This window comes from Scyliorhinus canicula, chromosome 12 (genome assembly GCF_902713615.1).
Source record: "Scyliorhinus canicula chromosome 12, sScyCan1.1, whole genome shotgun sequence".
NCBI lineage: Eukaryota > Metazoa > Chordata > Chondrichthyes > Carcharhiniformes > Scyliorhinidae > Scyliorhinus > Scyliorhinus canicula.
This window is the reverse complement of record NC_052157.1, coordinates 62,875,519-62,899,783: the sequence shown is the minus strand read 5'-3', so window position 1 is coordinate 62,899,783 and position 24,265 is coordinate 62,875,519. Positions and strand designations below refer to the sequence as shown.

Below are 24,265 nucleotides of genomic sequence, written 5' to 3'. Positions count from 1 at the left end.
CAAGTAGCCAATACTATTGCAGACATCCCAGCGCCAGTTCCCCAACTGAAAAGACACAAACAAAGCCAGGCCAACGGCCACCTAAGACACGCCCAGCCATCAGGGCACCCACCCCTTTATTAGAAATTACATAGAATTTACAGTGCAGAAGGAGGCCATTTGCACCGGCTCCTGGAAAGAGCACCCTACCCAAGGTTAACACCTCCACCCTATCCCCATAACCCAGTAACCCCACCTAACACTAAGGGCAATTTTGGACACTAAGGGCAATTTAGCATGGCCAATCCACCTAACCTGCACATCTTTGGACTGTGGGAGGAAACCGGAGCACCCGGAGGAAACCCACGCACACACTGGGAGGATGTGCAGACTCCACACAGACAGTGACTCAAGCCGGGAATCGAACCTGGGACCCTGGAGCTGTGAAGCGATTGCGCTATCCACAATGCTACCGTGCTGCCCAATGATCGAGAAGTGGCTCAATTAATTGGTACCAAGTTTAAGGCCCGCCTAAAAGCATGCAGAGCTCCTCCAGGTATAAGAAGGAACCCCCATGAGAGAATCGCTCTCTTGGAATTGGCTCTCAAAGCGGAGATACCCGTCCACCAGCATCACCAGAAGCAGTAAGTTCAAGGTCAACGCTCGCTACCAGACGGATGACCTTAGCTGTTCTCCTGTATATCATCAACCCAACAACCTCAGATCCAAACAACGGCCATTATTCCTCTGACTAAGTGGGCACCCAAAGTTAAGTATAGGCATTAACGTTACTGATAGTTTAGTTTGTAGTACTGTTGTGCATGAGTAGACCTTACTGTGTGCGTAAATAAATAGTATTGACTTTGAACTAACTAACTGGTGTATTGGCTCTTTGATACGTATTCGGGTTTGAACCTTGTGGCGGTATCGCGAGATACCCGGCGTCTCTAAAGTAAACAGGAAGGCGACCATATTGACAGCCATACTTATAACCAGAGAAACAGAGCAACAGGGGGCTCCATCTTGGATGGGCCCAGTTCATAATGGTTTGGGCGACGGGGAGCCGAAGCGGGGTAATGGCAGACGACAGAGGGGGTGGAGGCGCACGCCTCCAGTAAGTGTTGTGACATGGAATGTCCACGGGCTAAATGGACTGTTAAGAGGTCCCGGATTTTTGTACACCTGAAGAGTTTGAGAGCGGAGCTGATTCTCTTGCAGGAAACGCATCTCCGGATGAAGGATCAGATTAGGCTGAGGAAGGGATGGGTGGGGCAGGTATTTCACTCAGGGTTTGATTGGAAGGCGAGAAGCGTGGCCATTTTGTTGAGCAAGAAAACGGGGCTTGTGGGGGCCAATGATGTGCAAGAACCAGGGGGGTGCGGCGGGAGGTATGTGATAGTAAGTGGGGCGGGGGGTATGTGATAGTAAGTGGGGTGCTGGACAGGACGCCACTGGTGTTGGTCAACATATATTCGCCTAACTGGGACAATGCAGGGTTTATAAGGAGGTTACTGTGGGCTATTTCAGACATAGATACGCACCAGCTGATCATGGAGGGGGATTTTAACTGTGTTCTGGAGCCAAAGGCTGGACACGTCGAGTCCCAAGTCGATGGGAAGGTCAAGGATGGTGAAAGAGGTGGGAACGTTTATAGAAAGGATGGGAATGGTGGATCCGTGGAGGTTCAGGAACAGGGGAGTGAGAGATTACTCCTTCTTGCATGTGTCTAGGCTTTACTCTCGGATTGACTTTTTCGTGGTAAGTCAGGCGGTGCTGGTGGGAATGGTCGGGGCACAATATGCGGGAATTGTGATTTTGGGTCACGCCCCCATTGGCTGGATGTGAAGCTTAGTTCGGGACAGGTGCAGAGGCCGGGGTGGAGGTTAGATTTGGCACATCTGGCGGACAAGGCATTTTGTGAGAAGGTGACAGTGGCGATTAGGAATTACGTGGAGCTTAATCAGAATGGGGAGGTGGCAGCAGCCATGTTCTGGGAAGTTTTGAAGGCGGTGGTCCAAGGTGAGATTATTTTGTTTAAGGCTCATGGAGATATGAGGAGGGAGGGAGGAGCAGAGGCAGCTGCTGCATGAGAGAGTCGAGGGGCATAAAAGATACCCGGTGGCTCCCACGAGGGAGTTGGGACAGAGGAAGATGACGGACGATAAAAGGAGTTGGAGGCGTAAGCCGCCGGTAAGGTTGGTAATGTGGAATGTCCGTGGACTGAATGGGCTGGTTAAAAGATCGCAGATGTTTGCGCACATCAGGAGCTTGAAAGCTAGGGTGGCATTTCTGCAGGAGACACACCCCCATGTGAAGGACCAGATTAGGTTAAGGAAGGGGTGGGTCGGACAGGTTTTCCACTCGGGGTTTGATTCGAAATCGAGAGGAGTGGCGATTTTAATGAGCAAAAAATAGGATCTGTGAGAGCGAAGGAGGTGAGGGATCCGGGTGGGAGATATGTGATTGTGTGTATGCCCCAAATTGGGAAGATGCGGGTTTTATGAAGGGGTTGTTGGCAGCAATCTGGGATTTGGCGACGCACTAGTTGATCATGGGAGGAGATTTTAACTGTATCCTGGAGCCAAGGGCGGATTGGACGAGCCCCAGGCCGATGAGTAGGGTTCAAATGGCAAGGGAGCTGGGGGGGGGGGTTTATGGAGAGGATGGGTATGGTGGATCCAGGGCGCTTTCAGAACCCATGAGGAAGGGAGTATTCCTTCTTTTCACACATCTATAAGGTGTATTCGAGGATTGAGTACTTTGTAGTGAGTCGGGAGATTTTGGTTGGGGTGGAGGGGGCAGAGTATGCAAGGATAGTTATCTCGGACCATGCGCCCCACTGGCTGGATATTCGGTTCAGTACGGGACGAGAGCAGAGGCCGGGGTGGAGGTTTGACTCGGGGTTGTTGGCGGATAGAGGTATTTTGTGATAAGGTGCGGGCAGCGATTAAGTACTATGTGGAGTTGAATCAGAATGGGGGGGGGGGGGGGGGGGGGGGGGGGTGTCGCCGGCCATTTTGTGGGATGCACTGAAGGCAGTTGTCCGGCAGAAAATTATTTTGTTTAAGGATCGTGCGGATAGGGAAAGGAGGGAGGAACATTTAGAAAGGAGGGAAGAATTTCCCAGATCGAGGAAGCAAAGAGGCAGGCGTTGGAGGAACCCCTGGGGCTGAGGGAGGTGCTGGATAGTATCAGGGGTATGAAGTCGGGGAAGGCCCCTAGGATGATGGGCCCCCAGCGGAATTTTATAAGGAATTTGTGAAAGATCTGGCAACACATCTGTTGGGGGCGTTTAACGAAGCGCTGGAGAAGGAGGAGCTGCCAGAGATGATGGTGCAGGCAGTAATCACACTAATCCCAAAAAAGGAGAAAGACCCTGTGGAATGTGGGTTGTATAGGCCCGTATCACTATTGAGCACGGATGTGAAAGTATTGGCTAAGTTGTTGGCGGGGTGGATGGAGGAGTGTGTCCCGGGGGGTGGTGGCAGAAGATCAAACAGGCTTTGTGAAGGGCAGGCAGCTCACGAGTAATACAAGACGGCTGTTGAATGTGGTGATGAATCCGTCAGGCTCTGGTACTGCAGGTGGTGGTGTCCATGGACGCGGAGAAGGAATTTGATCCGGTGAAGTGGCGGTACTTGTTTGAGATTTTTGGAAGGTTTGGGTTAGGACCGAGATTTGTGGCATGGGTGGGGTTGCTATACGTGGCACCAAGGGTGAGGATGAATGATATGAGCTCACAAAGCTTTGACTTACACAGGGGTACGAGGCAGGGGTGCCCACTGTCGCCGTTGCTGTTTGCGCTGGCCATAGAGCCATTGGCGATGGCTCTCAGGGGGTCGGCGGGGTGGCAGAGGATTATGAGGGGCAGAAGGAGCATTGGGTGTCGCTATGTGCCGATGACCTCTTGCTGTATGTTTTGGATCCGTTGGTGAGTATGGGAAGGATTATGAGCCTATTGGGGAGGTTTGGAGGGTTCTCGAGGTACAAACTAAATGTAGGGAAAAGCAAGGTATTCCCGGTGAATGAGCTGGGAAAACAGGCTAATTTAGGAGGGGTGCCATTTACGGTAGCGAGGGATAGATCCAGGTATTTGGGGTATCAGGTAGCGAGGGAATGGACGGGGCTCCAAGGCCGGGATTCTCTGATCCCGCGCCGGGTCGGAGAATCGCCGCGGGGGGGGCGGTTGCGAGAAATGCGCTCCGACGCCGGGTCGCCAATTCTCCGGTCGCTGTTGAAAGAGGCCCCCGTGACAATTCTGCGCCGGCAACTGGCCGAATTCCTGCCGGCGTTGTTCTAACATGGTTCCACCCGGCAGGAGCTCAGAGTCGCAGCTGCGGTGGCCGCCCTGGTGGGGGGTGTGGGGATCCTACACCAGGGGGGCCTCCAGGATGGCCAGGATCGCGATCGGGGTCCACCGATCGGCCGGTGCACACGATCTGGGGAGGGGCCTATTTCTTCAGCGCCAGCCCGCTGTGTGGGTCGGCCATTTGCGCGGGGCAACTACCACAGGAGGCTACGGATCTCCAGCCAGATGTGCAGGGCCTCGTATCGGCAGCTGGAGCTGCTGCGCGGCTCCTGCCGGGTGGAACCATGTTCGAACAACGCCGGCAGGAATTCGGCCAGTTGCCAGCGCAGAATTGTCGCCGTGGTGACCCCCTGTGGGCCACAGAATCGCTGGGCCAAGGGGCTGTTGTCGCCGGCGTGCAACACTTAGCCGCCGTTTCAAAGAATCCCGCCCAATGGGTCGCCCATTTAGCACCGCGATGAGGAGAAATTATTCACTAAGTGGGTGGCGAGTCTCTGGAACTTTCATCCTCAAAAGGCAGTGAGAGCAGAATCTTTTCAGGCACAGCTGGATAGATTCTTGATTAACAAGAGGGTGACAAGTTAACGGGGTGAGACAGGATTGTGGGGTTGGGGGCCACGATCTTCTTGAATGGGGCAGCAGAATCGAGGGGCCAAATGGCCCCCTCCTGATCCTCATTCCTATGTTTTTACATGTGTATTCTCCCGGGGGTATGTGCCAGTATTTACAGGGAATTCCCGGGGAGTGTGTCAATATTTACAGGGAGCCCCCGGGAGTGTGTCAATATTTACAGGGAGTCCCCGGGGAGTGTGTCAGTATTTACAGGGAGTCCCCGGGGAGTGTGTCAGTATTTACAGGGGGTCACGGGGAGTGTGTCAATATTTACAGGGAGACCCCGGGGAGTGTGTCAGTATTTACAGGGAGTCCCCGGGGAGTGTGTCAGTATTTACAGGGAGTCCACGGGGAGTGTGTCAGTATTTACAGGGAGTCCCCGGGGAGTGTGTCAGTATTTACAGGATGTCCCCGGGGAGTGTGTCAGTATTTACAGGGAGTCCCCGGGGTGTGTGTCAGTATTTACAGGGAATTCCCAGGGAGTGTGTCAATATTTACAGGGGGTCCCTGGGGAGTGTGTCAATATTTACAGGGGGTCCCCGGGGCATGTGTCAATATTTACAGGGAGTCCCCGGGGAGTGTGTCAATATTTACAGGGGTTCCCCGGGGAGTGTGTCATTATCTACAGGGTGTCCCCAGGGCGTGTGTCAATATTTACAGGGAGTCACCGGGGAGTGTGTCAGTATTTACAGGGAGTCCCCGGGGAGTGTGTCAGTATTTACAGGGAGACACCGGGGAGTGTGTCAATATTTATATGGAGTCCCCAGGGAGTGTGTCAGTATTTACAGGGAGTCCCCGGGGAGTGTGTCAATATTTACAGGGTGTCCCCAGGGAGTGTGTCAGTATTTACAGGGAGTGTGTCAGTATTTACAGGGAGTCCCCGGGGCGTGTGTTAATATTTACAGGGAGACCCCGGGGAGTGTGTCAATATTTACAGGGTGTCCCCGGGGAGTGTGTCAGTATTTACAGGGAGACCCCGGGGAGTGTGTCAATATTTACAGGGTGTCCCCGGGGAGTGTGTCAGTATTTACAGGGGTCCCCGGGGAGTGTGTCAATATTTACAGGGAGTCCCCGGGGAGTGTGTCAGTATTTACAGGGTGTCCCCGGGGAGTGTGTCAATATTTACAGGGTGTCCCCGGGGAGTGTGTCAATATTTACAGGGTGTCCCCGGGGAGTGTGTCAGTATTTACAGGGTGTCCCCGGGGAGTTTGTCAGTATTTACATGGGTCCCCGGGGCGTGTGTCAATATTTACAGGGTATCCCCAGGGCGTGTGTCAATATTTACAGGGGTCCCCGGGGCGGGTGTCAGTATTTACAGGGGGTCCCCGGGGAGTGTGTCAATATTTACAGGGTGTCCCCGGGGAGTGTGTCAATATTTACAGGGAGTCCCCGGGGAGTGTATCAGTATTTACAGGGGTCCTCGGGGCGTGTGTCAGTATTTACAGGGAGTCCCCGGGGAGTGTGTCAGTATTTACAGGGGGTCCCCAGGGAGTGTGTCAGTATTTACAGGGGTCCCCGGGGAGTGTGTCAGTGTTTACAGGGGGTCACGGGGAGTGTATCAGTATTTACAGGGAGTCCCCGGGGAGTGTGTCAGTATTTACAGGGGGTCACGGGGAGTGTATCAGTATTTACAGGGAGTCCCCGGGGAGTGTATCAGTATTTACAGGGAGTCCCCGGGGAGTGTATCAGTATTTACAGGGTGTCCCCGGGCAGTGTGTCAATATTTACAGGGAGCCCCCGGGAGTGTATGAGTATTTACAGGGAGTCCCCGGGGAGTGTGTCAGGATTTACAGGGAGTCCCCGGGGAGTGTGTCAGTATTTACAGGGGTCCTCGGGGCGTGTGTCAGTATTTACAGGATGGCCCCCGGGAGTGTGTCAATATTTACAGGGAGACCCCGGGAGTGTGTCAATATTTACAGGGGTCCCCGGGGCGTGTGTCAGTATTTACAGGATGGCCCCCGGGAGTGTGTCAATATTTACAGGGAGTCCCCGGGGAGTGTGTCAGTATTTACAGGGGGTCACGGGGAGTGTGTCAGTATTTACAGGGTGTCCCCGGGGAGTGTGTCAGTATTTACAGGGAGACCCCGGGGAGTGTGTCAGTATTTACAGGGAGTCCCCGGGGAGTGTGTCAGTATTTACAGGGGGTCACGGGGAGTGTGTCAGTATTTACAGGGGGTCACGGGGAGTGTGTCAGTATTTACAGGGGGTCACGGAGAGTGTGTCAGTATTTACAGGGGGTCACGGGGAGTGTGTCAGTATTTACAGGGGGTCCCCGGGGAGTTTTTCAATATTTACAGGGGGTCCCCGCGGAGTTTGTCAGTATTTACAGGGGGTCCCGGGGAGTTTGTCAATATTTACAGTGGGGTCCCCTGAATGACAATCGATTGAAAGGTTCCAGTGGAATTTTCTGAGGGAAATTTCAAATCCCTCCTGGTCCAATTGATTAATAAAATGATTATACCAACTCCTGACCTCTAATAATGAAAAAGTACCTTTATAAAAATATTAAACTTCTGTAAAATTTCTTTACAATTGCAAATAAATAGAAACTGTTTTTACATATGTACATTATCTTCACATTGAGACCCAACAACCGTCCCTTCTCACTAACTCTCCTAAATGCCAGTACTGAGGGAGAGCTGCACTGTCAGAGGGTCAGTACTGAGGGAGTGCTGTACTGTCAGAGGGTCAGTACTGAGGAAGCGCTGCACCGTCAGAGGGTCAGTACTTAGGGAGCACTGCACCATCAGAGGGTCAGTATGAAGGGAGTGCTACACTGTCAGAGGGTCAGTACTGAGGAAGCGCTGCACCGTCAGAGGGTCAGTACTGAGGGAATGCTGCACTGTCAGAGGGTTAGTACTGAGGGAGTGCTGTACTGTCAGAGGGTTAGTACTGAGGGAGTGCTGTACTGTCAGAGGGTTAGTACTGAGGGAGAGCTGCACTGTCAGACGGTCAGTACGGAGGGAGTGCTGCACTGTCAGAGGGTTAGTACTGAGGGAGAGCTGCACTGTCAGAGGGTCAGTACTGAGGGAGTGCTGCACTGTCAGAGGATCAGTACTGAGGGAATGCTGCACTGTCAGAGGGTCAGTACTGAGGGAGTGCTGTACTGTCAGAGGGTCAGTACTGAGGGAGTTCTGTACTGTCAGAGGGTCAGTACTGAGGGAGCACTGCACTGTCAGAGGGTCAGTGCTGAGGGAGTGCTGCACTGTCAGAGGGTCAGTACTGAGGGAGAGCTGTACTGTCAGAGGGTCAGTACTGAGGGAGTGCTGCACTGTCAGAGGGTCAGTACTGAGGGAGTGCTGCACTGTCAGAAGGTCAGTACTGAGGGAGTGCTGTACTGTCAGAGGGTCAGTACTGAGGGAGTGCTGCACTGTCCGTGGGTCAGTACTGAGGGAGCACTGCACTGTCAGAGGGTCAGTACTGAGGGAGTGCTGCACTGTCAGAGGGTCAGTACCGAGGGAGTGCTGCACTGTCAGAGGGTCAGTACTGAGGGAGCGCTGCACTGTCAGAGGGTCAGTACTGAGGGAGCGCTGCACTGTCAGAGGGTCAGTACTGAGGGAGCGCTGCACTGTCAGAGGGTCAGTACTGAGGGAGTGCTGTACTGTAAGAGGGTCAGTACTGAGGAAGCGCTGCAGTCAGAAGGTCAGTACTGAGGGTGCTGCACTAAGATGAAAAAATAGATAATTTTAGGTCATTATCACTTTGCTGTTTGTGGGATCCTTCTGTGCAAAACTTGAATGCTGATTTCCCAAAATTACAACGTGAAGTCACTTCAACAAACTCCTGGGAATCTTGATGGCACATCCTGAGGGGGTAAAAGGTGATGGAGAAATGCAAAACTCTCTTTCTGCGCAGTTTTTCTCGCTTTCTGAGTTTGCCGTCTCTCTCCTCACAGTATCACCCACTCCGAGTGAAGACCGCCCCTCAATTTGTCTCCCTCAGTGTTCAGGCTCCTCCACAAACTGAACGCATCCTCCGGGTGTAACCTGTGCATCCGGGCCCCACTCCCCACCCTGCACGCCACCTCATCATGCTGGCCTCCACTTCCTGCCCTCCACCTCTCCTGAGGGGGCACTCGCTCAGTCTTTCTGCCTTGCTCACTCCCAGCTGGGCTTCTTCTTGCTCCGTCTCACAGACATTGCAGCTCTGTCGGGGAGAGAACAAGAGGGGACAGTTAAAGATCGGAGTATGTGTATGTGTGGGTACGTGTGTGTGTACGTGTATGTGTGGGTACGTGTGTGTGTGTATGTGTATGTGTGGGTACGTGTATGTGTGTGTGTGTGTATGTGTGGGTACGTGTGTGTGTGGGTACGTGTGTGTGTGTGGGTACGTGTGTGTGTGTACGTGTATGTGTGGGTACATGTGCGTGAGTATGTGAGGGTGTATATACATGCCTGTGTGTACACGTGTGCATGTACACATGTGTGTATGCATGTGTGGGGGAGTGTGTGTGTGTGTGCGTGTGTGTAATTGTGAGTATGTGTGTGTGTAAGTATCTGAGTGTGTGTGTGTGTGTGTAAGTGTATGTGTGGGTACATGTGCGTGAGTATGTGAGTGTGTATATACATGCCTGTGTGTACACATGTGCATGTACACATGTGTGTATGCATGTGTGGGGGAGTGTGTGTGTATGTGTGGGTATATGTGTGTGAGTATGTGAGTGTGTATATACATGCCTGTGTGTACACGTGTGCGTGTACACATGTGTGTATGCATGTGTGGGGGAGTGTGTGTGTGTGTGTATGTGTGGGTATATGTGTGTGAGTATGTGAGTGTGTATATACATGCCTGTGTGTACACGTGTGCGTGTACACATGTGTGTATGCATGTGTGGGGGAGTGTGTGTGTGTGCGTGTGTGTAATTGTGAGTATGTGTGTGTGTAAGTATCTGAGTGTGTGTGTGTGTAAGTGTGTAAGTATTTGAGTGTGTGGACAAAGAACAGGCCCTTCGGCCTACCAAGTCTGCGCCAATCCAAATTCCTTATTTAGACCTACTACTTATTGCCCAAACATATCCCTCCATTCCCCGCCCGTTCATGTGTCTATCAAGATACATCTTAAAAGTTGCAATCCTGCCTGCTGCCACCACCTCCACTGGCAACGTGTTCCAGGCACCTCCATCCTCTGTGTGAAAAACATTCCCCGCACATCCCCCCTAAACTTTCCCCCTCTCACCTTGAACCTGTGCTCCCTTGTAATTGACTCTTGCACCCTGCAAATAAACCTCTGACTATTCACCCTCTGTATACCGCTCGTAATTCTGTAGACTTCAATCAGGTCTCCCCTCAGGCTCCGTTTTTCCAACAGAAACAATCCGAGTTTATTCAACCTCTCCTCATAGCTAACACACTCCAGACCTGGCAACATACTGGTAAACCTTTTTAAAACAAATTTAGAGTAACCAATTTATTTTTTCCAATTAAGGGGCCAATCCACCTACCCTGCACATCTTTGGGTTGTGGGGGTGAAACCCACGCAAACACGGGGAGAATGTGCAAACTCCACACAGACAGTGACCCAGGGCTGGGATTGAACCTGGGACCTCAGCGCCGTCTGGCAGCAATGCTAACCACTGAGCCACCATGCTGCCTCAGTAAACCTTCTTTTAATAATAAGCTTTATTAGTGTCACAAGTAGGCTTACATTAACACTGCAATGAAGTTATTGTGAAAATCCCCTAGTCGCCACACTCCGGCGCCTGTTTGGGTACACGGAGGGAGAATTCAGAATGCCCAATTCACCTAACCATCACATCTTTTCGGGACTTGTGGGAGGAAACCGGAGCTCCCGGAGAAAACCCACTCAGACACGGGAGAACGTGCAGACTCCACACAGGCAGTGACCCAAGCCGGGAATCGAACCCAGGTCCCTGGTGTTGTGAAGCAACAGTGCTAACCACTCCCGTGCCGCCCATTTGCACTCTCTCTAAAGTCCTTCTGGTAGTGTGGGCGACTAGAACTGCATGCAAAATTCCAAACATGGCCCGAGTAAAGGTTTTTACAACAGTAACGTGACCTGCCAACGTTTGGACTCAATGCTGATGAAGGCAAGCATGCTGTGTGCCTTCTTGACCACTTTATCCATCTGCATTGCCACTTTCATGTATCTATGGACCTGAATGCCCAGATTCTGTAGTGATACGCCTGTGAATAATGTTATATATAGTTAGCAATGTGACCTCCAACCAGCAGGTGGCATCAGACATCGGCCATGTGACACCCGACTCTCGGCAGATGGTTGTATGGCGTACACCAGGGCAGTCGCACATCGGGGAAGTTCCAGGAGAGTCCATGTAACCCAATTAGTAACTTAGTCTATATAGTATTCTGATTGTTACCTTACCGCATGTAAATCAATAAATCATTATTCTAGTTAAGTCACCAGCAGCTTGTATGAATCATTACAAAGACAAGGTCAACAGAACACAACAGATCCCTCTGTATGTCAATGCTCCTGAGGGTTCTGTCATTTACTGTCTAATTCACACCTGAATTTGATCTTCCAAAATGCTTCACCTCACATTCGTCTGAATTAATCTCCATCTGCCATTTCTCTGCTATATTATCTGACAGTCCCCTTCACTCTCTGCAACTCCACCTAGCTTTGTGTCATGTGCAAACTTGCTAATCAGGCCATCTACAGTTTCCTCCAGATCATTTATATATATATTACAAACAACAATGGTCCCAGCACTGATCCCTGTGGAACACCACTAGTCACAGATCTCCATTCTGAAAAGCTCCCTGCCACGGCTATTCTCTGTCTCATGTTGCAAAGCCAGTTCTTTATCCATCTAGCTAGCACACCCCGAATCACATGCGACTTTACCTTTTGTACCAGTCTGCCATGAGGGACCTTGTCAAACGCCTTACTAAAGTCCATGTAGACGACATCCACAGCCTTTCCCTCATCAATTAATCTCAATCAAGTTGGTAAGACATGACCTTCCCTGCACAAAACCATGTTGGTTATCACTAACAAGTTATTTGTTTCCAAATGTGAATAAATCCTGTCCCTCAGTATCTTCTCCAACAGCTTCCCCATCACTGACGTCAGGCTCACTGGCCTATAATTACCTCCTTTGTCCTTGAGTGGGCTTACTCTAGCCCTGGCTACCCTCTTGTTCCTTATATATGCAGAAAAGGCCTTCTTGCCAATGACACTTCATGGCCCTTTTAGCCCTCCTAACTCCCAGTGTGTGTGAGAGAATATGTGTGACAGACTGTGTGTGTGTGGGTATATGTATGTGTGAGTGTGTATGTGTGTGGGGTGTATATGTGTGTGTATGGGTGTTTGTTTGTGTGGGTATCTGAGAGTGTGTGTGGGTCTGTGTGTGTGCGTGTATGTATATATGTGTATGAGTGGACATGTGTGTATGTTGGGTGTGTATATGTGTGACTACATATATGTGAGTGATAGTGGGTGTATGAGTGGATGCATGTGTGTGTATGCCTGTGTGTGTGCGCATATGTACGTACATGTATGTTTGCATGTGTGTGTATGTGGACATGTACGTGTGCATATGCGTGTAAGAGTAAATGCGGGAGTGGATATGTTTGTGAGTGTGTGACCGTGGGGTGAATTTCCTGCCGGTGAGAATATCTGTTCCACTGGTAGAGCACTTCCGCCCCGTGGGGTTCCTGCACTCCACCCCGTGGGGTTCCTGCACTCCCGCCTGTGGGGTTCCTGCACTCCACCCCGTGGGGTTCCTGCACTCCCGCCTGTGGGGTTCCTGCATTCCCGCCCCGTGGGGTTCCTGCACTCCCACCCCGTGGGGTTCCTGCACTCCCGCCCCGTGGGGTTCCTGCATTCCCACCCCGTGGGGTTTCTGCATTCCCGCCCGGGGGGTTTCTGCACTCCCGCCCGGGGGGTTCCTGCACTCCCACCCCGTGGGGTTTCTGCACTCCAGCCCGTGGGGTTCCTGCACTCCCACCCCGTGGGGTTTCTGCACTCCAGCCCGTGGGGTTTCTGCACTCCCACCCCGTGGGGTTTCTGCACTCCCGCCCGTGGGGTTTCTGCACTCCCACCCCGTGGGGTTCCTGCACTCCCACCCCGTGGGGTTCCTGCATTCCCGCCCCGTGGGGTTCCTGCACCCCAGCCCGTGGGGTTCCTGCACTCCCGCCCCGTGGGGTTCCTGGTGGCATTGGGTGGCTACAATGGGAATTGCCATTGGCCAATGGCGGGAATGGAGGATCCTGTTGCCAGCAACGGGACGCCGCTGAGGAACATGCAGCTGGGGAGGCGGAGAAGCCAGCCCTCTGTGTGTGTGTGTGAGAGAGAGAGAGCGAGAGAGAGCGAGTGAGTGAGAGAGCGAGTGAGTATCAATAGGGGTATATATATGTGAGTGTGTCTGACTGTGTGTATGGCTGTGTGTGTGCGACTGTGTGAGTGTGTGCGACTGTGTCCGAGTGACTGCATATGTGTGTGTATGTGTATGTGAGTGCATGTACATATGCGTGTGTGTGAGAGTGAGTGAGTGTGAGAGAGCGTGTGTGTGTCTGAAAGTGTTAGTGTAAGTGTGTGTGAGAGAATGTGTGAATGTGAGTGAGTGGGGAGTGTGCTGCTCCACACCACCACCTGGTGGCCTCCAGACAATCTGCAGCCTCACCATCCCTCAGTCACTATCCATTTCCCTTGGCCATTCACATCCTCCACTAAAGCAGTGCCCCCATCCCACTCATCCAATCTCTATCCCAGCAGGTGCCTCTATTACCCAGCGCATTGCCCCATCCCGAGCCACATCAGGAGATTGAGGGAGAGGGCGACCACAAGCTCGGTCAATGGGTCGGTTTTTAAGGAGAGAGAGCGACAGCGAGAGAACGAGACCGAGAAAGAGAAGAGAGCGAGGCCGAGACCGAGAAAGAGTGAGGCCGAGAGCAACAGCGAGAGAGCGAGACCGAGAAAGAGAAGAGCACGAGGTCGAGAGAGAAAAGTAGCTGGACAAAGAAGGAGTGAGCGCGAGACAAAGGAGTGAGCGCGAGACAGGGAGAGAGAGAGCGAGACAGAGAGAGAGAGTGTGCGAGACAGAGAGAGTGCGAGACAGAGAGAGAGAGAGAGAGTGCGAGACAGAGAGAGAGAGAGAATGCGAGACAGAGAGAGAGAGTGCGAGACAGAGAGAGAGAGTGCGAGACCGAGAGAGAGAATGCGAAACAGAGAGAGAGAGAGAGAGAGTGCAAGACAGAGAGAGAGAGAGTGAGACAGAGAGAGAGAGTGTGCGAGACAGAGAGAGTGCGAGACAGAGAGAGAGAGTGCGAGACAGAGAGAGAGTGCGAGACCGAGAGAGAGAGAGAATGCGAGACAGAGAGAGAATGCGAGACAGAGAGAGAGAGAGAGTGCGAGACAGAGAGAGAGTGCGAGACCGAGAGAGAGAGAGTGCGAGACAGAGAGAGAGAGTGCGAGACCGAGAGAGAGAGAGAATGCGAGACAGAGAGAGAGAGAGAGAGTGCGAGACAGAGAGAGAGAGTGCGAGACCGAGAGAGAGAGAGAATGCGAAACAGAGAGAGAGAGAGAGAGTGCGAGACAGAGAGAGAGAGAGCGAGACAGAGAGAGAGAGAGTGTGCGAGACAGAGAGTGTGCAAGACAGAGAGAGAGAGAGAGAGTGTGCGAGACAGAGAGAGAGAGAGAATGCGAGACAGAGAGAGAGAGAGAGAGAGAGAGAGAGAGAGCGAGACCGAGGGAGGGAGCATGACCAAGAGGGCGAGACAGTGGCAGCGAGACAGAGACCGAGACAGCGAGAGTAAATGAGAGACACGCACATACAGGAGAGAGAGAATGATGCAAAGGGGTATAACCTGTTGAGGTGATGTGGGCCTGCGTTTCATCCATCGTCACGCCTGTCGTGTACACACCTGTGAGAAAGAGAAGGATACAGAGAATGTGAAAAGAGCCATGGAGGGGGACAGTCTGTTTGGCTGGAACTAAAGACTCAGGGGACCCTGCCACTCTCCCCTGACTGAACCACTCTCCCCTGACTGAACCACTCTCCCCTGACTGAACCACTCTCCCCTGACTGAACCACTCTCCCCTGACTGAACCACTCTCCCCTGACTGAACCCTCTCACAGTAAGGCCGACGACGTCGCCATGCTCTGTCAGATTTTCCACGAGTTTCAGATTGGGGTCGGAATTTCAGACAGGAAACCCAGAGGCCCTGTGACCATGGCAACGGCCCAGGATTCAGGCTGGAGGGGAGATTTAGCAGGCGAGGTTTTGATATTTGAAAGGCGAGGAGGGCTAGAAGAGCAGTTGGTAGATCATGATGGGATCCTGGATTCCAGAAAGAGCAATATTGAGCACAGAGACTGGGACGCTCTGCTGTTAGAGGCAGCCGTGATGTTATGGTGCCCTAATCGACTCTGCGACAATGACCCCTGAGCCGGGGACGGGTCCAGGGCCAGCAGAACAGGGGGAAGTCTGGGTAGTTAAGGGAGAGCCTTGGAAGAAGCCTTCTGCTCCACTTGACCCAAAGCAGTGCTGCTTTCCCCAAATCCAGGTAAACCCAGTTGGACACGGTTAAACCGGGAAGAGGAGTTAAATCTTCCAATCTTGTTATAATATTTAATTGTCCAACCTGCCCCTGGCAACTGATTCGCTGCTAGTTCAGCAACTTGCCCAACCCAACCCGGAAGTGATAAGCGGTTGCTTGGGGTTAAAGGCCGTTCCATCAGCACCGTAGTAGATTGCGGCTGATGTGTGTCTCAAATCTGTTCAATCTAGAGCACCGGTACTTAAAAGATAGAAGTCACACTTAGGTCTATACAAAGCCCTGGTCAGACCACACGCAGAATCAGTGCGAACAGTTCTGGGACTCACACCTTCGTAAAGATATACTGATCATGGAGGGATCGCAGACTAAATTTACCAATTTACCAAGGCAAATTTAATGAGAATGGAAATCCAAAGATCCGCCAAAAATATTGGCATGGTTGGGGGATATTGTGAAATTCCTTAAACTTGAACAAATTAAGTTTGACCTGAGTGGCTCAGATGGGAAATTCATGATGAGATAGAAGCTGTTCTTGTTTCTATTCACAGCTCTATTTGTTGCCAGCAGGTGAAGTTAGGGGGTAAAGGAGATGGGATATGGGGGGGGGGGGGAGGGGGGGGGGGGGGGGGGGGGGATGTTTTAATAGAAATGAGAGAAAAAAATCTCAGATTAGGAGGATTGTATTTTGTTTATTTTATTATTGAATGATTGTTTATATGTTATGTACATTAGTTATTTGAAAAAATATATGTATTTTAAAAATTACAAGGAAACATTAATCACAAAACTTGTAATGCCTGGAATTGTGATGGTTAAGGGGGGTGGGATTGGAATGAGGGGAACAGACAGGGGTGGGTAGGGAGAAACTATTTACAGCTGTTGGGGCAAGTCTCGGACAAGGGGGACAGAGTGTGACAAGGGGGACAGAGTCTAAGAAGGACAGGTCGACCTTTCAGGAGTGAAATTGTAGACAAACTTCCACACACATTGGGAGAAGTTTGGAATTCTCTCCCCACACAGACTGATCCAATCGTTCATTTTCAATTTGAGATTGAGTGATTCTTATTATCGAAAAGGTATTAAGGGATATGGGGTCAAGGCGGGTAAATGGAGAGAGATCACAGATCAGCTGCGATCTCATTGAGTGGAGGAGCAGCCTCAAGGGGCAGAATGGCCTCATCATCGCACAAATCATCGTAAATGACTATGATTTAGTGGCCATTACTGAAACATGGTTAAAGGATGGTCACGACTGGGAGTTAAATATCGAGGGTATCAAACTATTCGGAAGGACAGAGTGGATGGTAAGGGAGGTGGTGTTGCTCTGTTATTTAAGGATGACATCCGGGCAATAGTAAGGGATGACATCGGTGCTATGGAGGATAAGGTTGAATCCATTTGGGTGGAAATCAGGAATAGTAAGGCGAAAAAGTCACTGATAGGAGTAGTCTATCGGCCACCAAATAGTAACGAGATGGTGGGGCAGGCAATAAACAAAGAAATAACTGATGCATGTAGAAATGGTACAGCAGTTATCATGGGGGATTTTAATCTACATGTCGATTGGTTTAACCAGGTCGGTCAAGGCAACCGTGAGGAGGAGTTTATAGAATGTATCCGCGATAGTTTCCTAGAACAGTATGTAATGGAACCTACGAGGGAACAAGCGGTCCTAGATCTTGTCCTGTGTAATGAGACAGGATTGATTCACGATCTCATAGTTAGGGATCCTCTCGGAAGGAGCGATCACAATATGGTGGAATTTAAAATACAGGTGGAGGGTGAGAAAGTAAAATCAAATACTAGTGTTTTGTGTTTAAACAAAGGAGATTACAAGGGGATGAGAGAAGAACTAGCTAAGGTAGACTGGGAGCTAAGACTTTATGGTGGAACAGTTGAGGAACAGTGGAGAACCTTCCAAGCGATTTTTCACAGTGCTCAGCAAAGGTTTATACCAACCAAAAAGGAAGGACGGAAGAAAGAGGGAAAATCGACCGTGGATATCTAAGGAAATAAGGGAGAGTATCAAATTGAAGGAAAAGCATATAAAGTGGCAAAGATTGCTGGGAGATTAGAGGACTGGGAAATCTTTAGGGGGCAACAGAAAGCTACTAAAAAGCTATAAAGAAGAGTAAGATAGAGTATGAGAGTAAACTTGCTCAGAATATAAAAACAGACAGTAAAAGTTTTTACAAATATATAAGACAAAAAAGAGTGGCTAAGGTAAATATTGGTCCTTTAGAGGATGAGAAGGGAGTTTTAATAATGGAAATGAGGAAATGGCTGAGGAACTGAACAGGTTTTTTTGGGTCGGTCTTCACAGTGGAAGACACAAATAACATGCCAGCGACTGATAGAAATGAGGCTATGACAGGTGAGGACCTTGAGAGGATTGTTATCACTAAGGAGGGAGTGATGGGCAAGCTAATGGGGCTAAAGGTAGACAAGTCTCCTGGCCCTGATGGAATGCATCCCAGAGTGCTAAAAGAGATGGCTAGGGAAATGCAGATGCACTAGTGATAATTTACCGAAATTCACTAGACTCTGGGGTGGTCCCGGTGGATTGGAAATTAGCAAACGTGACGCCACTGTTTAAAAAAGGAGGTAGGCAGAAAGCAGGAACTTATAGGCCAGTGAGTTTAACTTCGGTAATAGGGAAGATGCTGGAATCTATCATCCAGGAAGAAATTGCGAGGCATCTGGATAGAAATTGTCCCATTGGGCAGACGCAGCATGGGTTCGTTAAGGCAGGTCATGCCTAACTAATTTAGTGGAATTTTTTGAGGATATTACCAGTGCAGTAGATAACGGGGAGCCGATGGATGTGGTATATCTGGATTTCCAGAAAGCCTTTGACAAGGTGCCACACAAAAGGTTGCTGCATAAGATACAGATGCATGGCATTAAGGGTAAAGTAGTAGCATGGATAGAGGATTGGTTAATTATAGAAAGCAAAGAGTTGGGATAAATGGGTGTTTCTCTGGTTGGCAATCAGTAGCTAGTGGTGTCCCTCAGGGATCCGTTGTTGGGCCCACAATTGTTCACAATTTACATTGATGATTTGGAGTGGGGACCAAGGGCAATGTGTCCAAGTTTGCAGATGACACTAGATGAGTGGTAAAGCGAAAAGTACAGAGGATACTGGAAGTCTGCAGAGGGATTTGGATAGATTAAGTGAATGGGCTCGGATCTGGCAGATGGAATACAATGTTGACGAATGTGAGGTTATCCATTTTGGTAGGAATAACAGCAAACGGGATTATTATTTAAACGATAAAATATTAACGCATGCCGCTGTTCAGAGATACTTGGGTGTGCTAGTGCATGAGTCACAGAAGGTTGGTTTACAAGTGCAACAGGTGATTAAGAAGGCAAATGGAATTTTGTCCTTCATTGCTAGAGGGATGGAGTTTAAGGCTAGGGAGGTTATGTTGCAATTGTATAAGGTGTTAGTGCGGCCACACCTGGAGTATTGTGTTCAGTTTGGTCTCCTTACTTGAGAAAGGACGTACTGGCGCTGGAGGGTGTGCAGAGGAGATTCACTAGGTTAATCCCAGAGCTGAAGGGGTTGGATTATGAGGAGAGGTTGAGTAGACTGGGACTGTACTCGTTGGAATTTAGAAGGATGAGGGGGGATCTTATAGAAACATTTAAAATTATGAAGGGAATAGATAGGATAGATGCGGGCAGGTTGTTTCCACTGGCGGGTGACAGCAGAACTAGGGGGCATAGCCTCAAAATAAGGGGGAGTAGATTTAGGACTGAGTTTAGGAGGAACTTCTTCACCCAAAGGGTTGTGAATCTATGGAATTCCTTGCCCAGTGAAGCAGTTGAGGCTCCTTCATTACATGTTTTTAAGGTAAAGATAGATAATTTTTTGAAGAATAAAGGGATTAAGGGTTATGGTGTTCGGGCCGGAAAGTGGAGCTGAGTCCACAAAAGATCAGCCATGATCTAATTGAATGGCGGAGCAGGCTCGAGGGGCCAGATGGCCTACTCCTGCTCCTAGTTCTTATGTTCTTATCATAGAATTTACAGCGCAGAAGGAGGCCATTCGGCCCATCGAGTCTGCATCGGCTCTTGGAAAGAGCACCCTACCCAAGGTCAACACCTCCACCCTATCCCCATAACCCAGTAACCCCACCCAACACTAAGGGCAATTTTGGACACTAAGGGCAATTTATCACGGCCAACCCACCTAACCTGCACATCTTTGTGACTGTGGGAGGAAACCGGAGCACCCGGAGGAAACCCACGCACACACGGGGAGGACGTGCAGACTCCGCACAGACAGTGACCCAAGCCGGGAATCGAACCTGGGACCCTGGAGCTGTGAAGCGATTGTGCTATCCACAATGCTACCGTGCTGTTCCTGTGTAACAAGCTCGAGCGATTGTGAGCCCAACCCCACATTCCTGCCTCACCCCGATAACCTTTCACCCCCGATAACCTTTCACCCCCCCCCCTTGTTAACCTAGAATCTATACAGCTCTGCCTGAAAAATATTCAAAGATTCTGCTCGCACTGCCTTTTGAGGAAGAGAGTTCCAGAGACCCTCGACCCTGTGAGAGAACAAAAATCTTCCTCTTCTCAGTGTTAAATGAGTGAGCCTTTATTTTTGCCCAGTGACCCCGAGTTCTAGATTCTCCCACAAGAGGAAACATCCTCTCCACATCCACCCTGTTATACCCCTCAGCATCTTAAAGGTTTCGATCGAGCCGCCTCTCACTCTTCTAAACTCCAGTGGCCACAAACCAAACCTCTCCATCCTTTCCTCATCAGACAACCTGCCCATTCCTGGAATTTGTCAAGTAAATCATCTCTGAACTGTTTCACACACATTTACACCTTACCTTAAATAAGGAGATCAAAACTGTCCACAATACTCCCGATGTGGTCTCACCAACGCCCTGTACAACTGAGGCATGACCTCCCTACTTTGGTAATCAATTCCCCTCACAATAAACAATAACATTCCTAATTACTTGCAGTCCCTGTACACCAGCCTTTTGTGATTCATGCACTAGGACACCCAGATCCCTCTGCCCCTCAGAACTCTGAAATCTCTCATTGTTTCGCTAATAAGCTTCATTATTCTTCCTAACATTTGCCCACATTATTTTACATTTGCCAGATCTTTGCCCACTCACTGAACCTATCCATGACCCTGTGTCCTCTTTATAATTTTAACCTTCCTACCTATCTTTGCTTCATCAGCAATTTAATAACCATACCTTTGGCCCCTTCATCCAAATTAAATTAAACTTGTTAAACGCTGAAGCCCAGCACTATATGCTATTGGATGAACACATTATGAGTTTATTTCACATGACTGGGTACATGTGAAAGGCTATACATTGGTTTATAGTTCAAGGACATCAGAGTTGTGTGTGTGTGTGCTCTGCTCAGGGTGAAAGTGAAACCAAGACTGGATCACAGACACAATTCCCTCCGAGTGATATCATGCTGATATTCCAGAAAAACATATAGCATCAAATGGCCTCTTTCCATTCCAAGAATTTTGGTAAAATCCTGGATTTGTACTTACCCCGACGTTTCTTCAGTGAAAATATGATGATGGGGACCAGCACAGTCAGACAAATCAAACCAGCAACCACAGCATAGACTACGATGAGGTGCTGAGGGTGGGTAGTGCCCTCCAATGGATCATTGCGGATATCTGGTGGGGGTTGTGAGATAAAGGATTCCTGTTACAACGTACAACTCAATCTGATACATCATTAAAAACAATTACGCTAATTTAAAATGTTACTTTCTTGCTTTCTCTCTGTCCGTCTCTGTCTCACTTTCTCTTTCACTCTCCTCTCTATCCATCTATCACGTTCGCTGTGTCTTTCATTATCTCTCTGTGACTCTCTCCCTCTGTCTCATTCTCTGTCTGACTGTCTCTGTCGCACTCCCTCTCTTGGTGTCTCTTCAGCACTCCTTCAGTACTGACCCTCTGACAGTGCAGCACTCCCTCAGTACTGACCTTCTGGCAGTGCAGCACTCCTTCAGTACTGACCCTCTGACAGTGCAGCACTCCCTCAGTACTGACCCTCTGACAGTGCAGCACTCCCTCAGTACTGACCCTCTGACAGTGCAGCACTCCCTCAGTACTGACGATCTGACAGTGCAGCACTCCCCCAGTACTGACCCTCTGACAGTGCAGCACTCCCTCAGTACTGATCCTCTGACAGTGCAGCACTCCCTCAGTACTGACCCTCTGACAGTGCAGCACTCCCTCAATATTGATCCTCTGACAGTGCAACACTCCCTCAGTACTGACCCTCTGACAGTGCAGCTCTCCCTCAGTACTGACCCTCTGACAGTGCAACACTCCCTCAGTACTGACCCTCTGACAGTGCAACACTCCCTCAGTACTGACCCTGTGACAGTGCAACACTCCCTCAGTACTGACCCTCTGACAGTGCAACACTCCCTCAGTACTGACCCTCTGACAGTGCAGCACTCCCTCAGTACTGACCCTCTGACAGTGCAGCACTCCCTCAGTACTGACCCTCTGACAGTGCAGCACTCCCTCAGTACTGACCCTCTGACAGTGCAACACTCCCTCAGTACTGACCCTCTGACAGTGCAGCACTCCCTCAGTACTGATCCTCTGACAGTGCAGCACTCCCTCAGTACTGACCCTCTGACAGTGCAGTATTCCCTCAGTACTGACCCTCTGACAGTGCAGCACTCCCTCAGTACTGACCTTCTGACAGTGCAGCATTCCCTCAGTACTGACCCTCTGACAGTGTAGCACTCCCTCAGTACTGACCCTCTGACAGTGCAGCATTCCCTCAGTACTGACCCTCTGACAGTGCAGCATTCCCTCAGTACTGACGCTCCACCAGTGCAGCGCTCCCTCAGTACTGACCCTCTGACAGTGCAGCACTCCCTCAGTACTGACCGTCTGACAGTGCAGCACTCCCTCAGTACTGACCCTCTGACAGTGCAGCACTCCCTCAGTACTGACGCTCCACCAGTGCAGTGCTCCCTCTGTAACCACCCTCTGACCCTCTGATCAATTCAAAATGGCGCCGGAGCGAGGCGACTCTCTGCAAGCTCTCCCCAACAGATCCACTTTTTACTTAACTTATACTCGTTCTAATCTTTTCCCTATTATATATTTTCTTGTATTTTCTTGAATTTTGTTCAATTCCCTTTTCTTCCCATGTACTGAAGGGTCAGTTGAGCTGCTTGCAGAAAAATACTTTTCACTGTACCTCAGTACACATGACAATAAACAAATCCAATCCAATCCAAATTGTTTAGCACTTCCTCAGTGCTGACCCTCTCACAGTGCAGCGCTTCCTCTGTAATCAGTCTCTGACAGTGCTGCACTTCCTCAGCACTGACCCTCCGTGAGTGCAGTGCTTCGTCACGTTAGCCCCTCCGACAGTGCAGCGCTCCCTCAGTACTGACTCTCTGACAGTGCAGCGCTCTCTCAGTACTGACTCTCTGACAGTGCAGCACTCCCTCAGTACTGACCCTCTGACAGTGCAGCACTCCCTCAGTACTGACTCTCTGACAGTGCAGCGCTCCCTCAGTACTGACCCTCTGACAGTGCAGCACTCCCTCAGTACTGACCGTCTGACAGTGCAGCACTCCGTCAGTACTGACCGTCTGACAGTGCAGCACTCCGTCAGTACTGACCCTCTGACAGTGCAGCACTCCGTCAGTACTGACCCTCTGACAGTGCAGCACTCCGTCAGTACTGACCCTCTGACAGTGCAGCACTCCCTCAGTACTGATCCTCCGACAGTGCAGCGCTCCCTCAGTAATGACCCTCTGACAGTGCAGCACTCCCTCAGTACTGACCCTCTGACAGTGCAGCGCTCCCTCAGTACTGACCCTCTGACAGTGCAGCACTCCCTCAGTACTGATCCTCCGACAGTGCAGCGCTCCCTCAGTACTGACTCTCTGACAGTGCAGCGCTCCCTCAGCACTGACCCTCTGACAGTGCAGCACTCCCTCAGTACTGACCCTCTCACAGTGCAGCACTACCTCAATACTGACCCTCTGACAGTGCAGCACTCCCTCAGTACTGACTCTCTGACAGTGCAGCACTCTCTCAGTACTGACCCTCTCACAGTGCAGCACTACCTCAATACTGACCCTCTGACAGTGCAGCACTCCCTCAGTACTGACCCTCTGACAGTGCAGCACTCCCTCAGTACTGACCCTCTGACAGTGCAGCACTCCCTCAGTACTGACTCTCTGACAGTGCAGCACTCCCTCAATACTGACTCTCTGACAGTGCAGCTCTCCCTCATTACTGACCCTCTAATAGTGCAGCACACCCTCAGTACTGACCCTCTGACAGTGCAGCTCTCCCTCAGTACTGACCCACTGACAGTGCAGCACTCCCTCAGTACTGACCCTCTGATAGTGCAGCCCCCCCTCAGTACTGCCCCTCTGACAGTGCAGCTCTCCCTCAGTACTGACCCTCTGACAGCGCAGCACTCCCTCAGTACTGACCCTCTGACAGTGCAGCACTCCCTCAGTACTGACCCTCTGACAGCGCAGCACTCCCTCAGTACTGACCCTCTGACAGTGCAGCACTCCCTCAGTACTGACCCTGCAACAGTGCAGCACTCCCTCAGTACTGACCCTCTGACAGTGCAGCACTCCCTCAGTACTGACCCTCTGACAGTGCAGCGCTCCCTCAGTACTGACCCTCTGACAGTGCAGCACTCCCTCAGTACTGACCCTCTGACAGTGCAGCATTCCCTCAGTACTGACCCTCTGACAGTGCAGCATTCCCTCAGTACTGACCCTCTGACAGTGCAGCACTCCCTCAGTACTGACCCTCTGACAGTGCAGCATTCCCTCAGTACTGGCAACGGGCGCGAGTACCCGCACCCACGGCAT

General features: G+C 50.7%; 1 protein-coding gene across 2 annotated transcripts in view; it reads right to left on the bottom strand.

The window, feature by feature from the left end:
* Window positions 1-8,576: 8,576 nt before the first annotated feature.
* LOC119974573 (ICOS ligand-like) overlaps window positions 8,577-24,265 on the bottom strand; it is a 48,038-nt gene continuing 32,349 nt past the window's right edge. For both annotated transcript variants that reach the window (XM_038813591.1, XM_038813592.1), the window contains exons 5-7: window positions 20,934-21,065; window positions 14,692-14,748; window positions 8,577-9,046 (exon numbers count right to left, since the gene is read on the bottom strand). In XM_038813591.1, coding sequence (XP_038669519.1) covers window positions 9,030-9,046; window positions 14,692-14,748; window positions 20,934-21,065 — 206 coding nt within the window. In that variant the 3' untranslated portion in view covers window positions 8,577-9,029. The remainder of the gene's footprint in view (window positions 9,047-14,691; window positions 14,749-20,933; window positions 21,066-24,265) is intronic.